The sequence below is a fragment of the Coptis chinensis genome, chromosome 8, assembly GCF_015680905.1.
Source record: "Coptis chinensis isolate HL-2020 chromosome 8, ASM1568090v1, whole genome shotgun sequence".
NCBI lineage: Eukaryota > Viridiplantae > Streptophyta > Magnoliopsida > Ranunculales > Ranunculaceae > Coptis > Coptis chinensis.
In genome coordinates this window covers 9560883-9578465 of record NC_141463.1, presented here as the reverse complement: position 1 = coordinate 9578465, position 17583 = coordinate 9560883, and the positions used below count along the sequence as shown (strand labels likewise).

Below are 17583 nucleotides of genomic sequence, written 5' to 3'. Positions count from 1 at the left end.
TCAATCATAAGCGCTTTTAGTATATAAAGTTGATTTGTAGATTTTTATTTAATTTATTTAAAACATTATGGTTTGCTTTGTCTTTTTTTTTTTTTAGTTTAAAAAAATATATATTCTTTAAGAAACGTCCGAGTTTCCTTAGACATACATAAATTCGCTTCTTGTTCTTTAACAGTTTGTGATAATTTTTTATTTTTTATTTTATTTTTTTTTCTAATATATTTAATATATTTTTTTTTGTCTGAACAGTCCGTAAAATTTTATATGATGAAATACTATTTCGCAATGATGAGTAAGGAGGAGCCAACAAAGAAGGGTCAAAGGAAAAAATATAATGGGCCCGATTTTAACGTCAAGGTAATGGAAGGATATATACGAAAAAATAAGTTGTTAAAGAGTACTGTTTGTGATCATAATATCAGAAAGAGAGAAAGGGGTTGAGTTGAAGGAGGTGTAAAAGGCTAGGAGCATGAGGTATGGCAAAACTATAGTTTAAAGCGTTATTTTTTTTATTACTTTTTTGTTAAATATGCTATATTGGGCTATTTTATGTTAGTCATGGTAATTGTCTCGTGTAAGAGTTATGCAAAGCTTTGTATACATATGATTTTTAAAAGACGTTTGAAATAACCCTCAGTAGAAAAAACGTTTAAAAAAAAGTAGTAATAGACAAAGAGAGAGAGAGAGAGATGTAAAACAACTATATAATGGTTTGATGCATTTGGTTTTTTTTCTGTTATGAAAAAAGGCAAGGGTGAAGCTGCCGAGGAGCATATGAAGCGCAAGGCTATGGAAGAGTCTTCAACACGCGTTGAACGTGTACATGCTACTGGCTGGGATTGTCTAAGCATTTCAAGTGTCTCGGAACTAAACAGAAGTCAGGAACGTCGGTCACTTAGTTTTATAGATGGGGTTGTTTGGGATGGGAACAATGATGTGTCAGTTGGCGAATTACTAATGCTCAAAATGGATTGACCTCTGTAAGTTTTTTTTTTTTTTATAAATTTATTGACTTTCTTGTTAGATTTATAAAGTAAAATGTTTTGTATAGGTTCAATTGCTGCTTGATGATGTCGCACGTCAGTATCAAGAAAATTTAGACGTACAGAACGATCAGACTGTTAGTTTAGTGGCTGACGATGAATGGCTAGATTTTGGAACCCATGTTGTGAGGAGTGTTAAGAAAGAAAACCGTAGGAGCAGCCACAAAAGAAGGTTGCAACCCGGTGGTTTGCCGAGAGAAATCGTCATATAGTTGAGATAGAGAGCTCTAAATAAGTATCATCAACGTGTTGAAGAGCTAGAAGAAAATCGATGACGCCGAAAGGTCCGGTAGAGGCCCAAGAGTTTGATCTCCGATGGTCCGATGGAAATCGTTTTTAAGTGAAGCACAAATTGACATGTTGGAGACAACGATATGTAGTTTAAAGGAGGAAATTATGCGACTGCGAGTTGAACGCGAAGGATAAGGGGAAGGCGAATTCTGGATGGTGGTGTGTCGAATAAATCTGAAATTGAATTTCCTTGTAATATAATGGAATAAGTTGGGTAATTATGCTTTCTAAAATCGTAGACTTAGGAAGATTTTGAAATCTTTGAGTCTGGTTGGCAGTAAGAATTTGGAACAAAAAAAAGATCAGATGGAGGAATAATGTAGATAAGCTATATATTTAATAATATTTAAATTAGTATATTTTATTGATAGGAAGCTCATGTACAAAGGTTGCTAGAGTTGATCACAGCAAAAAGTAAGTTAAAAATAAACATATGTACATAAATATTATTATAACACGCCGAGTATAACACCCCGTGTTTTATTTCTTTTATTTTTCCTAATAATAATAATAATAGATAATAGATAAAATAAAATAGGATAAATGTTAATGGAAATAGGAGACGTGGGTTTATGGGATAAACTTTCTTCCCTATTTCGGGGTTTTGTTTTTAACGTAGGAAAGGAAAATAGAGTTTTTCTCCACGAGTTTTAAAGGAGGAAAAAAACACAATGAGGGTTTATAAAAAAAAAGAGGAGAGTTTTTACCGAAAATGTTTTGAACGAGGAAGATTATCTTTTAAGCGGATTGTGAGACGTCCGGGCTTTCGGGTTTCGCTTCGAAAGCGGTTCGGTTTTAAAACGTGTGAGTAGATATTTTATCTTTCAATCGAACCAATATTTCTAAGTCCGTTTAAAACTTTAATGTCCGATATCCGATAATGCATAATTACTTTACGCTCAATTATTCGCCGGTGTTATTCTACATCTTGCTTATTCTACATATCATTAGTTAGTTTGCGATCGCGTGATCGACTTAGTCTCTTTGTGTAAACAAACTTAAGAAATAAAAAGATGATTTTGAATCAAATTTAATTATTGATATATCGTTGGATATAAGCTTGTTCATGGAGTTTGGGTAAGCTGATTTTATTGGGTTTTGGGTTGAGGTGTTGATGTAGATCAAGTTGATATGGATTGTTGTTTGAATGGGAGATTGGAACCATTAGGGTGATAAATGGTTGCATTTGGGTGTCTTGAAGCTCCTAAGAGCTCAATGGTGACCAAACCGTCCTGCGTTTTTGATTGTTTGGATTAGTTTTTGTTTGGATTAGTTTTTGTTTGGATTTGGTTGGGAGATTGTTGTTGGGTTGAGGTGGATGTGTTGGTGGTGGAGTGGGTGATGGAGAGGGGACGATTGGAGCTCTATTGATGTCGATCTCAATTTTTACAATATGATGGAATCATGAATTGACGGTATAGGTAGGTGGGGTTTTTCGTGGGGATGAAAACCGCAGGGTTCTTTTTGGTTATAGCTGGCCGGTGGTGGCTGTATAGGCGGTGGAGGCGTTGGTGGAAATTTGAGAGGAAGGAGATGAACAGTAACAAAATCGATTTGGGCTTGGGCCAAATCGTGATGGGCTCATATGTTTTAACCTTTGGATTTTATTTTTGGGCTTAAGTTTAGACTATGGGCCTTAGACTTTGGGCCTTTGGGTTAGAAGAGTTTGGGGATGGCTGACTTTGACTGTTGACCAGAGTGGACTCTGACTTTGACTGTTGACCAGAGTGGACTTTGACTTTGACTTTGACCAGTTGACCCGAAAATTTGACTTTTTCCTAAAATTATGATTCGGTCTATTAGGATAAGTCTAGGACTATTAGCATATTTGACTTAGGCTAGGACCTTTCTAAATATACTTGTGTACGTGTATTTACTGCTTTGTGATTTTTTCAGTCTTTTACGATACACAACGTTATGACACTTATACATCCATGAAATTAATAACGCGTAAACCAAAATTACTTGAATCAAGATATTCCTACATTCTCTGAAATAATATATGCAATAAAGTTCAATAATGCGTAAACAAAATTTACCGCACTCTTTTAGAACTCTCCACCTCAAGTTTTGGAATTTAGTTTTATGACCATGATGCCATATGTTAGGTGGGCATTTATTGAATGTGCCATAAATGGCCCGTTAAGCGTTATATAGGGGTATTTATTGAATGTGCCATGAATGACCGTGAGTCTTTGACCTGCCTAGAGAGGAACTAAGGTATCGCCTTTGCGGGTAGTTGTATTATTTGATTATCACGGCGTTGGGTTTACTTTTGAATACCTAATATAATATCTACGTGGAGTTATATAGAAGTTCTAACTTTCTTTTGCGGGAGGGTAGGACTTAACAATATTTTGTGCAGAGGGGCCGTCCTACCCTTATCCAAAAGTGGATATCGGTAAGTTTTAATTCGCTTACCTAGTTATAATAACGAAGTTATGATAATGAAGTTAATAGAATGGAAGTCTTGCTTGGGAAGACACTATGTTTGGTTGAATTGATTGGAACTTCACCCGCCTTCCAAGCTGTGAATGATTAAGTTATGGGATAATATAAAGTGATTGTTTGAATAATTAAAGTATGATAATGGTTTTATGTGGTTAGTCTACTCATACCAAAAATTCCATTTTTGCTTCGACCCATGTTTGCTTTGTTTGGTAACGTGGGTGTGTTCTTGGGAACATAGGTGGAAGGCAAAGGAACCGCGGGTGATTGGGATTAGATGCGAGCGAGTCCGTTAGTTTTCTTTTAGGTCTGATTCTTTTTGGAAGAATGTAATAACGTGAGCTTACATTTTTAGCATGACATGAGAATAAGATATTTAAGAAAGGTTCCATATTTTTGACCCTTCATAACAACTAAAGAGCCGTTAACAATATTTGGGACTCCACCGCCGCCCAAAACTTGTGGCCTTTGGATCAAAGGTACCAAGAGAAAAGACTTTTCTTTGGCTTTCGGGGAACATGTCTCACATTGGTTAGAGTCCTCACTACACCATCATACATCTTGACGTATAGTTCAATTCCTACCGTCTTACAAACAACGTCATTACCCATTAAAACAGGAACCACCATCAATGCTCTCATAAGAAGTAAACCACTTTCTATTCGGGCACATATGATAGGAACATCCGAATCAAGGATCCACCTCTCGATTCATATATAGTCTTGTGGACACACGAGATCTAACTCATCCCTCTTCAGAACTCGAAGCATAATTTGCCTCAAATTTTGCCTTACCTTTCTTCGACCATCTCTTTGTTCTCTTTCTTCGGTGAGGACAATTACTTGCGTAATGTCCTTTTTCATTGCAATTGTAGCATTGTACATGTTTTAAAGGCTTCTTTTGACTTGGACCTAGAATTATCATTACTTGAATAATTCTGTTGGGGCAATTTCCTCTTGCCACTAGCTGTACGACTTGCATCAATGCTATTCTCTACCGCGTGTCTTCTTCATCAACTCATAAGAAAGAAGTGCACTCTGAACTTCGTCAAGATCGGCGACTTCTCGTTCATGAATGTAGTCATTAGATGCTCATAGCTTTTCGGCAAGGAGAATATTAAACATGCCGCTTGATCCTCATCATCCATCTTCATACCAACATTCAAATAATCCGCTAGGCGTCGGCGGACTCACTAACGTGCTCTTGCATCGTTGAACCATCGACCATCATGTACCGATAAAAAGACGCTTCTTAAGGTACATCTTGTTAAATCATGCTCTTGGTCATATACATAGAGACTCTAGTTGGAGCCAAATACCGGCAAATGTATTTTCTCCCATCACACTATACATGACCTCATTAGCAAGACATAACGGATTGATGAACAAGCCTCAAGATCGAACTCTTCCCAATCATCATTACTCATACTTGTCGCTTTAGATTTAATCCCTTCAAAGCCTTGTGCAAACCTTGTTGGATGAGGATGTCCTTTACTTGGACTTGCCAAATCCCAAAGTTATTCTTCCCATTAAACTTCTCCACTTCAAACCTCGTTTTGACATCTTGGGAACCATCTTTCAAGTTACACACAATAATCCAAAAGAAACGGTTTCACCGAATTTAATCGAACACCTTGTCTACACAAATTTTTTAGTACTAAACTCAAAAATCCCTAGGTCATTATACCTACGCCTCGATACCAATTGTTGTGAATAATTAAGCCGCGAAACAACGTTACCCGCACCAAGCGGATCAATCCTACACAAAGATTGATCTTTCTCGATAAACAAGACTTTCAACACCCTCCAAGCAATATCCCAACACTTCCGATATCAAATAACAAGCATATGAAATAAAACAATCAATGTAAAGAAGAACAAACCACAAGGCGAGATATATCGTGGTTCGACGATTTGCCTACTTCCAGCTGCGAGTTCCAAGCTTTACTAGATGTCGGGGAGTGGCGACACAAGTCTCTCTCTCGATTCACTCACAAAGGATGAACACTCAACTCACAAAGAATTGTTCTCTCAGTAATCACTCTTTGGTTTTGGAAAAGTTAGGTTTTCCAAAACCGATTTTGTTTTTATACTAAAACAAAAATCGCGATTCTTGTAGCGGTGGCCCGCAAACAAAAGACGGATTTGGCTCCTTTGGCGCTGGTCGCCAAAATCAACGAGCACCGAAATGGTGGCGCTTTGGCGGGGGGGCGCCAAACATCTTGGAGCCCGAGCGGGTCGCTATACGAGCGGCTGGCGCTGATCGATCGAAAAGCAGAAAAAATCCTTTTTTTTCTCTACAAGGTCGATGACAATCCAATTGAATCATCATTAGGTGAACTGGTAAGACACAAAATACATCCATATTCACATCAGGATCTCACGAGCTTTACCGAGGATTTCACTATTCCACTAGGCTCTGGTGGGTATGGAGACGTCTTTAAAGGTAAATTACCTGGCGGTATGTTAGTAGCAGTTAAAAAACTGAAGAACGATATCAAGATGGATGCCATGAAAGACACATTCATAGCTGAAGTGACAACAATGAGTAGTACTTCCCATCGAAACTTAGTTAAACTCTTTGGGTATTGCTTTGAGGCCAACATGAAAGCACTTGTCTACGAATACTTAGAGAATGGATCTTTCGATAAGATTTTATATAAGAACCACCTTAATTTTGCCGTGGGAGAAGCTGTATGATATTGCAACTGAGACAGCAAAAGGCCTCTCGTATCTGCACGAGAGTTGCCATGATCTAATAGTTCACTACGACGTAAAAGCTGGTAATGTGCTCCTTGATTCTAATCTTATCCCTAAGGTTGGTGACTTTGGATTAGCTAAGATTTTTCATTGGGATTCAAGTCATAGATCTGTCATTGGATTTAGAGGAACTAGAATTTATGCTGCCCCAGAAATGTGGATGGGAATGCCAATAACTTCCAAAAGTGATGTTTATAGCTTTGGCATGCTACTGTTTGAAGTTTTGGGGAGGAGGAGGATTGACGAAGGCCAAAATTGGTTTCCTGGTCACGTTTGGGAAAAGTTTGCTAAGAAACAATTGCACAAATTTTTTGAGGAGTGTGGCATTGAGGACAAGAATATTGAAAAAGCAAAGACTTTATCTACGGTCGCGTTATGGTGCACTCAACAGAAGCTAGATGACAGACCTACCATGAGCCGTGTGGTGCAGATTCTTGAAGGGAACATACACCTTCCACAACCTCCTAATCCAAATTATCTTTGTAGTGAGTCTTCAAGTGCAAGCAACATAACAGGTGGTTCCACGGAAAGTTGTGGACCACCCACTTCTGATAAACGGTAACATCACTAGCTGTAAAATCTCTCTTTCAGAAATTGAGCATTGATACTTGATATTGTTGAGCATCAGTCTTGAAAAGATTTAGCTAGACAACTTCTTTTGTATTTTAATGCTAATTGAATTCCATGACACTTACAGTAAACACAACTTATTTACATGAAAATTACTATCAATTAACAACTGTAATAACTGGTTTATATATACCCGATTTTTATTAAGGTTAGGCGGGTCTGCATTACCCTACTATCCTTTTTCAATATATGTTACTAAAGGTCCTTTTTTTTTTTCAGGTTGTCTGAGAAATGCCCTATCGCGGGAGAAGAGGATTCAACTTTGAGGCCATCTTCTTCTAAGAGCGATCTAGTTGATCCGAAAAGAGAGATTGTTAAAATTGGTTTGGGTAATAACACTCCAGAACGTAGAAAGAAAGAACATTATAAGATTTCTGATTCTTCAAAAGCGGCGAGTAGATCAAAACTGTTACTAGAGTCCTTCGAAAGAAGGTGCCCACCTAGAGGCAAGAATGATGTTGTCCTTTACACATGTACAAGAGGAAGTCAGGAAGCCGTTCAAAATTCTAGAAATATTGTTGAACGTCTACAAATGAAAAGAATTATGTTTTTTACGCGAGACATTTCTGTGTATTACAGTTATAGGGAGGAATGGGTAACATTGTTTGGGAAGAAGGATGTAGAGCCTCCTATAATGTTTGTCAAAGGAAGATTAATAGGTGGATATGATGAAATATTGAAGTTGGATTCCGATGAGAAATTGGAAATTCTGCTATTCTCTTTGGTGGAATCATAAGAACAAAAATGGACCAGAGGAGTGTGAAGCAAGTGGGGAAGATTGTTAGGTGGAAGGCATTTTCGTTTAAAGCAAGGGTAGATGCAGCACTGACGGGTTGGAGCAGTGTAGAGGTTTGTTTGTTGGCACGGAAGCAAGACTTCCTCAATAGGAATATCCAAAGAGAATGAGATGTACATGTATGACGTAATGACGATGGCTCCTTTGTCTTGGAGAACCTTGATGATCTTGGCCTTTGCAGAACAAGGAGAAGTGGACCTCACAAGCAAGTAAGTCGGCATACCTGAGACCAAGCTAGTATCAACGACAAGCTAGTATCAACGATGAACTGACCAATGAACCTTGTTGTGCCAACCATAGTACAAAATATCCTGATATATCGCGATATTTGGGGATATCTATCCAGATTTCAGAAAAAGATATATAAATATCACGATATGTTAAGAGATATATACAACTGTAAATATCGGTGATATTTTGACGATATTTGCGATATTTGTGATATTTGGGGATATTTTACGATATTTAGCGATATTTAGCGATATTTTGTACATATAACAATTTTATTTAATATTTACCATTATATTTTAAATAAATATAAATAATGTATCATGATATATCAAGAAATATCCACAATATCCACGATATTTGTCGATATTTTGGATATATCCACGATATTTACATGTGAAACAATGTCAAATATCCCCAAAGAGAGGGATATATCCACGATACATATCCAGAAATTGAGTATCGATAAATACCCATATCCTGATATTTTGTACTATGGTGCCAACAATGAGGGTTCGGCCCACATTGGCTTCAAAATGAATAGGAGAGGCAGTTGGGGCCATGCTGCTGGTACTATTGAGGAATGACAAAGTACTTACATCAGGTTTAAAATGGTGAGCACTGGGTTTGTTAGTCTATGTTTGGGCATGTTTCATTGCCTAGAGTAGCAACTTGAAAGAGATAGAGATAAGTTGACAAAATTGTGGGGGGTTTCCATGCAAGTAAAGGTGATAAGATGAATGAAGATAACAGTAGATCATAGAACAAGCTGATGAATGGTAGCTTGGAAATTCTGTTATTCAATTCTCTTTGGTGGAATCATAAGAACAAAAATGGACCAAAGGAGTGTGAAGCGAGTGGGGAAGATCATCAGCGGGATGGCATTTTCGTTTAAAGCAAGGGAAGATTTTCCTTTAAAGCAACGGAAGATGCAGCACTGACAGGTTGGAGCGGTGTGGAGGTTTTGTTTGTTGGCATAGGAGCTCGACTTGTTGCACAATGCACGAACAATCATTCTCAATTCGATGGAATTGGACAATTGTTTGATCTTAATTAAAGGAGATTTTCGATCATTTTGCTTGTTATACACGTAAGGTGTTATTTCTTGGCTTCGTCCAGTCATTAACTAGCTTGTTAAAATATATTGAGAACAAATATCAGTTTTTAAATATCTTTTGGGCAACGCATCTCTGTTTTTCTTGACAAAAACACATTACACGTCTCTAGATGTTACAAGTATTATCAGGGTATGTGCAGCAGTAACGTGATCCTAAGTCCTAACCATGCTTCTAAAACCACCATTTTTAAGCTATTCATTATATTTCACTGGCACTGTGATCACTCATCTAGCTTAGAACTTTAGAGTAGTATTTTTTTTTTATTGTTCAGAACTTTTAGTAGTATTAAACATGAATGATGTAAGAGCAATCCATAACGATTCATCAAGTAGGCCAACGTATGCCGTCTATTGCATAGCAAGGTCTTCGACAAGGAGTAATTTTCAAAAAATTTCTACAAGAACAAACTGATGGACCGTGTTTTTTTGTGTGTATTTGGAGAGAGACCCAAATTTCCCATCACGGGAATCTAGGGTAATACTAGTTCACCCAAAACAATGACCTATCTAAGTAAAAAGAGCCATCAAAAAGTATTTTCAGAATAGAACTTGTGTTCAATAAAACCATCTTCGTTTTTTTCTTTTTAAGTTGATATATCACGTCCAGCCAAGCAGTAAAAAGTTCTCATTTCTTACAAAAATGAGGTGCTGCACAGCTGAACTAGGAGCACCCTTATAGTTGAAACTAATATTACCGCCCCTACCCCCCAACCCCCAACTAAATGGGAAATTAGGATCTCTTCTCTAAATAAAAAAAAAAAAAAAAAAAAAAAAAAAAAAAAAAAAAAAATCAAATTAGATGGACCGTGTTTTTTTGTGTGTATTTGGAGAGAGACCCAAATTTCCCATCAGGGGAATCTAGGGTAATACTAGTTCACCCAAAACAATGACCTATCTAAGTAAAAAGAGCCATCAAAAAGTACTTTCAGAATAGAACTTGTGTTCAATAAAACCATCTTCGTTTTTTCCTTTTTAAGTTGATATATCACGTCCAGCCAAGCAGTAAAAAGTTCTCATTTCTTACAAAAATGAGGAGCTGCACAGCTGAACTAGGAGCACCCTTATAGTTGAAACTCTAATAACATATACAAACATTCAGAAGCCAGAACGTCAAAATTTAACCAGAAGGAAATTTGGCCCGAAAGAAACTTGAAGCAGATTACAAAACCTCCGAGAGAAACTTACACTGATTCTACTGGTAACAAGATTTTAGTAATAGAGTTCTGCCTTGGTATTGAAAGGGGATACTGAACCAAATGATACTGTTTCAAATCAAACATGGAATCAAGAAAATCAGATTGATGTGTAATTCTGGTTACATCTTCATCTTCTCAGACTAAAGGTAATCTCCACCATGAGTCCCGAGTTCAGAGCGGAACCAGGAATGGATATTGAACAGAGCAAAAGACAGTCGAGATGAATGGAACACAATCACACACACTGATCAATCACTACATAATTAATGGAGCCCTCGTACAATGATAATATATGGCACGAGACACCGTTGTTCAGACTTCAAAAACATGGATATGCACATCTCTACACTATATGATAGCCGGGTCTATCGGGCAGCCTCTTCAACTCTCGAGTAAGCCAATTTAAATCTCTCTTTTATTATAATTTAGCCATTCCTCCTTTGAGTTTGAAATATTTATTAAATACCCCTAAATCAAACACCCACCAATTTCAATCGGAATCAAACACTAATTACCAATTCCAATCCAAATTAAACACCAAGTTCACTAATTTCAATCGGAATCAAACACCTCTATATATATGAAGGGCTTTCTTGAGAGTTTAGCATTATCAAGTGTGGGTTGCTGTGGAAGAGGTATAAGGTTAGAATTTTGCCTTTTTTGTTTTTTTTTTTAATTATTATTATAAAAGTTTGATGGATATGTGAAATCAGTAATTATTATTACTGCAAAACTAATCGTAGGTGTAGACCCAGTAGTATTAATTTGTAATGGTCCTCATCCCTCGATTAGTCAGGGCTCTGTTTCATTATCCCTCGATTAGTCAGGGCTCTGTTTCATTATCTCTACGGTGACTATGATATGCCAAGAGTGTTTGACAGTAGCCATGTCTGGTTACTCATTCTCTTCGCCCAAACTTTGCATCCTATTTTCTGTCACTCATTCTAGCTCTTTCCATAGTAGCCATGTCTGGTTAGTTTCTCTCCATAATTAAAGTACATGAAATAAAATATTGTTGGATTGGAACACAAGGGAATGCATGCATTACTGCAAAACTAATCGTAGGTGTAGACCCAGTAGTATTAATTTGTAATGGTCCTCATCCCTCGATTTGAGCTGTGCTTTACGTCGCAGAAGTCAGGGCTCTGTTTCATTATCTCTACGGTGACTATGATATGCCAAGAGTGTTTGACAGTAGCAGTAAGCCTTCTCAGCTAATGACTTCTCTCGACCTTAGTACACAACCCCCTACGCACATAGGATACGACCCTTAATAGGTTTCTGTTAGAAATAACTTTGGTATAAGGATTGTTGTACTTATTGTAAGAGTGGAAAAACTGACATGGGCTGATCACGTTGATTTAAAAGTAATTTGACGTGCATTTTTTCAGTAATACACTGGAGATAAGAAATTTGGAACTGATTTTACCTAGAAACTGGTGTACTTCTTAGGATGTGTATTTGGACATATTTTCAAATCATGTAGTATGAGTGGAAACGATTTGAGCTGTGCTTTACGTCGCAGAAGTCAGGGCTCTGTTTCATTATCTCTACGGTGACTATGATATGCCAAGAGTGTTTTTACCTAGAAACTGGTGTACTTCTTAGGATGTGTATTTGGACATATTTTCAAATCATGTAGTATGAGTGGAAAATATTGACTTGCTCATATGTGTTTATCTCTTAGATCTAAAAGAAATTATGAAATTAAGGATAAATTAATGCTGGAGTATAACTATGTCTGTTTCTTATAATAGGCACTGTTGGCTAGGGAGCGTGCTAGAGCTGAATTTCAGGATTGGGAAAAGAAAGCAGAGGAGGTTTGTAATACAACTTGACATTGTCTCACTTTTATTCTATGCTAGAGACCTGTTTGGTTTTGCGTATTGGCATGTTACATCAACCCTGTCAAAGAGTCTTTGATTTCCAGTGACTGCAAGTCTGCAACACTTTATGCTTCTTCTTTTATTTATTTATATGATACACAGACTATATAGCTCCAGCATTTGATGTGTGCCCTTCTGTCCTTACCAATTTTGGAACAAAAAGTCAATGTTTGTTTTGAGTTCGCGTTTATTGGTTGCTTGCATGTTACAACTAACAGTAATAATTGTAGGCCAAAATATCACAGTCCAACTGATAACTGATAGAACTCGCCAGTGCACTGCTTCATGTGCTTTTCCCACTGCAGGACATCTTTTTCCATCTTTTTTATTCTAGGTAACTTAAAAGTCCCCTTAAGAACATGTGCTAGCCTACACCTCATCCCGGATATAAGTAGTCACTTATTAGTCCTTTAAGTGCTTTCTTTTGTTCCAGCCCAACTCCAAATGTATTGTTGTTCACTTGAGTGTTGGGCTGTTTAGTGATAGTAATGCCTCCCTTTTCCCACTGCAGGAGTTTATTATGTACTGAGGAAGAACAATAGGTGGTCTGGGTTTAGATGTTGAACTTATCATAGAGACAAAGACAACGTTAACTTAGAGTGTGTTTAGGGTCTGCAAACATTGTACAATAAAGTATCTTAATATTTATAGATTAAGTTATTAACAATACTATTATCCTTACATTTGGTGAGCATATCTTGATATCTATTGAAGAAAGACAATTATTATGCATTGGGCACATAGGAGACTAGGTAATACGTAATTAACTACATACAACTGCATTACTGCCATACAAGTAGTGGTGTGGGTGGGTTGGGGGAAGAAAGTCAGAACTAATAAGTGTCTTTCCCTCCCAGCAAAAAAAGTTTCCCTAAAGCAAGACAACTGCTACCGTGTGGTTAGTCAGAAGCAGTTATTGCTAGGGAATACAATTTATATAAATGTAAATCACACTGTCTGCTGGGAGTTTTGGTTTAAAAGAAAGTTAAAGTTTTCAGAGTTTTTCCTTTTTCAAATAAATCACCATCTAAGAAGCATCTATGAAGAATTTTTTTGGTGATCTATGATTCAATGAGATCCACTTCTTTTTCTTTATCTTTTGCGGGATGTTTTTAATTTTATTGGTTAAGATCTGGGATAGAGATCCAGTGGTTTTAGCTTAGAGAGTTTTGTTCATCTGTTGAGCACTGCCTTTCACTGGCATATTTCTACTACTGTCGTGTGAAAACTGAAAACCCTTACAGCTAATAACCTTTTATCATCAGTAATAAGTCTTTTGTGTTTCTGATCACAAGAAATATATGTGCTTCAAAGTTCAAATCCTTGATTGCATCCCCACGCACAAACCCCAGTCATCTAACGGTTAATGAAAATAAGGGGATAGCGGATACAGCGCACACAAATTACAGGCCATAGCATAAACAAAAGCATATAAAGACTAACAAGAATAGAACCAAGGAAGAGGTAAAATCGGCATCTAAATTAATACCAGTTTGTGAAAGTTGAAGCTTCATCTTGGCTTTAACTCTTTCAGCTGGAGCCTGTTTATGATAAAAGTGGGACACCTTGCTTAGTAGCAACTGTAAAGGGGGAAAAGTATCTCCATAATATCTAAGCATTATATAGAACTAATGACAGTCAAAAAATCCTCCACTTCCATGTGATGCCAATATAACAGTGTTGAAGCCCCAAGTCCACAACAACATTGATAACATACAAGATCATTATAACTTCTTTTATACTTTTCTTTTAGAGTTACAACTTTATTCATCTAAAAACAAATTCCAGTCTGTACTTCATTGAATTATTCATTTAGCCCTTAAACCTTCCCTTTCCCATAAGAACATGTGCTAGCCTACACCTCATCCCGGACATATATAAATGTGCTAAACTCTATAAGTAGTCACTTATTAGTCCTTTGAGTGCTTTCTTTTGTTCCAGCCCAACTCCAAATGTATTGTTGTTCACTTGAGTGTTGGGCTGTTTAGTGATAGTAATGCCTCCCTACATCATCAAGTAGTGTGTCTTGATTGGAAAGGATCATGCAGCTGTAATATGCTGCTCTATCTCCTGATACCCTCAACGCATACAGTTGAATATAATATATGGTGTCTAAGTCAGAGTACAAGATAGTGAGACTGTTAGTTGCCATGCATGGCCTAACAGCAGGTATCAAATGTCTTAATGTCAATTTGTAAATTTGGTTTTCCTAAAGTTTGCAGTTGGGTCCTGAATTTACTATTGTTATAAAACTTCTAAGCTATAAAACTTTATTTTCTAACAAAACTTTGTTTGCTATTGTTAACAGAACCTTATATTAGAGTTTGCCTCTTTGGATTCTTACATGCCGTCGTTTCTTCGAGGTAATGTTAAAATTTTAAATTACATGATTTAATTCATAATTTTTTTGTATGTGCATGTAATTATATATCTGAGTACTTCTTTTCTTTATATTAGATTTTTTTGTGAGTGCATGGTTAATTTTTTTTTGTTATATCTGAGTACTTCTTTTGTATACTCTATATTAAGTGTCCCTTACAATTATAATTCTACCTTTTTTTATCTTTATTATAAGAAATCCCTATGGCCAAGGACAAGAATAAACAGGTTCGTAAATCAAGGCTAAGATGCAATCTTCTCCCACAAAGAGAGTTGGTTATAAATGATTCACGTGCTACTAGAATTTCAAATATTCGAAAAGTTCAGTCTATGCACAGAGAAGAAACCGTGAATAGGCAAAGAAGCATCACTACTGATGTTGATTTTCAGAACATCAACAACAATTCAACAAATTTTAATTTGTCAGATTTTGATTTCATTGACAGCATTCCACTTCGCAACAGTACTCGCGATATTGGTAAGTATTAAATTAAATACGTTGAATATTTCGATTAATAACTTATATCCTTTTTCTTATCTTTTTTTTCTTTATATAGAACTATGGGACTTTGGTGAACCCAACAAAATTTGAGTAAAAATCGGAAGGATCTTTTATGCACATCCGACGTCAGGCGAACGGTTTTATTTGCGAATGGTATTAAATGTTCAAAAAGGTGCAAGGTCATATAAAGATCTTAGAACTGTCAACGGCAAGGTGTATGAGGATTTCAAATCAACGTGTTTTGCACTTGGACTGTTGCAAAATGACGACGAATGGAACGATGCAATCGTTGAAGCAAGTCAATAAAATTCGGTAGTGCTTCCTTGGAGGCGCTTATTTGCGACACTATTAGTTTTCTGTGAGGTGAGTGAACCTTTGGTTCTATGGAACAAACATTGGGAGTTGTTTACAGACGACATACTGGACAAAGAAAGAACTCGAGCAAATGACGGTGATCTGATTTTAACACCTGAAGAGCTTAGAAACCATGCGACCGAGATTGAATGATTACTTAAACAAGTCAACCGTCAACTGAAGGATTTTAAGATACCGTTCAAAGACATGAGGTCAGAACCTAGAGACCCAGATAGACTCATCACGGAAGAACAAGACTATAGTCACAATGAAATGCACCGACAATTTCATGAAATGCAAAACTTTGAATCATGACCGAGGACTATATATGATGAAATTATAAATGCGATCAATACAAACTCAGGTGGGGTTTATTTTGTCTATGGAGGAGGAGGACCGGCAAGACATTCCTCTACAATACCATCTTGACCAATCATGCGGTCACAAGGGAAAATAGCCATTCGCGGTTGTAGCCGGGAATAGCAACTCTACTTTTCAGTGGAAAGACAGTAGCATTCAAGATTTAAAATCCCAATAGAAATTGATGAGTACTTTCGACACGCAATATAAGTCAAAACACCATCTTTGGCGGACTTATTATTCACGTGATCTTATAGTATGGGGACTAAGCTCCTATGACCACGAGGCATGATTTTGAAGAAAGATGACAAGGCGGCTGAAAGATCTAATGGGCAAAATGAAAACAAGATCTTTGGAGGTAAAATTATTACGCTAGGGAGATTTCGGGCAGATTTTACCTGTCATTCCAAGAGGTACAAAGGAAATAATAATTTCTTCATCGATAAGCGGATCACATATTTGGCGGCATTGCAAAGTCTTCAAACTAACTAGAAACATCGCTTAAAGAATGTGCATTCTTCATTCAAGCGTCGATTTTAGCAAGTGGGTATTAGACCTCGGAGAAGGAAGCTTACGGCATTTCCATATTCGAAGGTAAAGAAAAATTGGATCCAAATTCCTAATGATCTTCTTATTCCGCGATGGCAAAGCATAAGTGATATCGTGTCAAGTATTTACAAAGATTTACCATCAAAATACATGGATGACAACTACGCCCGAGAGATAGATGTATTTTGTAAGCCTACAAACGAATGCGTAGATGATATCAACTCCCCATCATCTTCTTTTCGAGGGACAAATCGCGTGGAGTACTTGTGCCCGATTCAATAAGCTCCATATCGAAAATATTGAAGAAGCGATTTATCACGATATACCAGGGTTGAATTTCTTAACACAATTAAAGGATCCGGTCTTCCAAACCACAATTTGGAGTTGAAACTTGGCACGCGCCCAATCATGCTCATTAGAAACATAAACCAGAGCCTTGGTCTTTGTAATGGAACCGGACTTATTGTTATTCAACTAGCTCCAAAGGTCATTAGAGCAAAAATTATAGCGAGGGAGCAACATTGGCGGGAAACCGATATACGAGGATAGAGACAACTTATAAGTGCACTAAGCGGCCTTCGGTTTGAAGAGAATCTGATTTCAATAAAGATTTGTTTAGAATGACAATAAATAAAAGTCAGGACGGACATTGAAGCGTGTGGGGTATACTTGCCTAAGCGGTTTTGAGGTCATGGACAACTATCGTTCGCGATTATCCGCGGAACAACTACAAGATCGAATTTAAATTCCTAATCAAGAAAAATGGTGATGAACCGAAGGATACACTCGAACATTGTCTACAAAGAAGCATTCAACAATTTACAATGAGGTAAAAAAAATATTAGTTTAATCTCAAATTTTCATTTTTTTTTAACCATTATAGAAGCTAATTACTTATTAAGCCCGATTAATTTTTTTATCCTATTGCGATTGTAGAGGACCATCGGCTACTATGGAGACATTATTCACATTAAGCCATTTTTTTTATATTCTCTTTTGTTCTTTATTGGAATATACACACCCATTTTCTATATATGCCAAGTGT

At 36.9% G+C, this 17583-nt stretch overlaps 1 protein-coding gene and 2 long non-coding RNA genes across 3 annotated transcripts; all 3 read left to right on the top strand.

Annotated features, from left to right (window-relative positions):
* The first annotated feature begins 236 nt into the window (after positions 1–236).
* On the top strand, positions 237–1190 carry LOC147479801 (uncharacterized). Its single transcript, XR_015206096.1, has 3 exons — positions 237–357; positions 749–980; positions 1052–1190. It is a non-coding gene; the product is annotated as an uncharacterized LOC147479801 (long non-coding RNA).
* A 4900-nt stretch (positions 1191–6090) lies between these two features.
* On the top strand, positions 6091–8259 carry LOC147479800 (G-type lectin S-receptor-like serine/threonine-protein kinase SD2-5). The gene is made up of 2 exons (XM_086576727.1): positions 6091–7099; positions 7391–8259. Exons 1-2 carry the CDS (start codon positions 6417–6419, stop codon positions 7905–7907), a joined length of 1200 nt encoding a protein of 399 aa, XP_086432853.1. The 5' UTR covers positions 6091–6416; the 3' UTR covers positions 7908–8259.
* A 2590-nt stretch (positions 8260–10849) lies between these two features.
* LOC147479799 (uncharacterized) lies at positions 10850–14724 on the top strand. Its single transcript, XR_015205001.1, has 3 exons — positions 10850–11150; positions 12266–12328; positions 14703–14724. It is a non-coding gene; the product is annotated as an uncharacterized LOC147479799 (long non-coding RNA).
* Positions 14725–17583: the final 2859 nt, after the last annotated feature.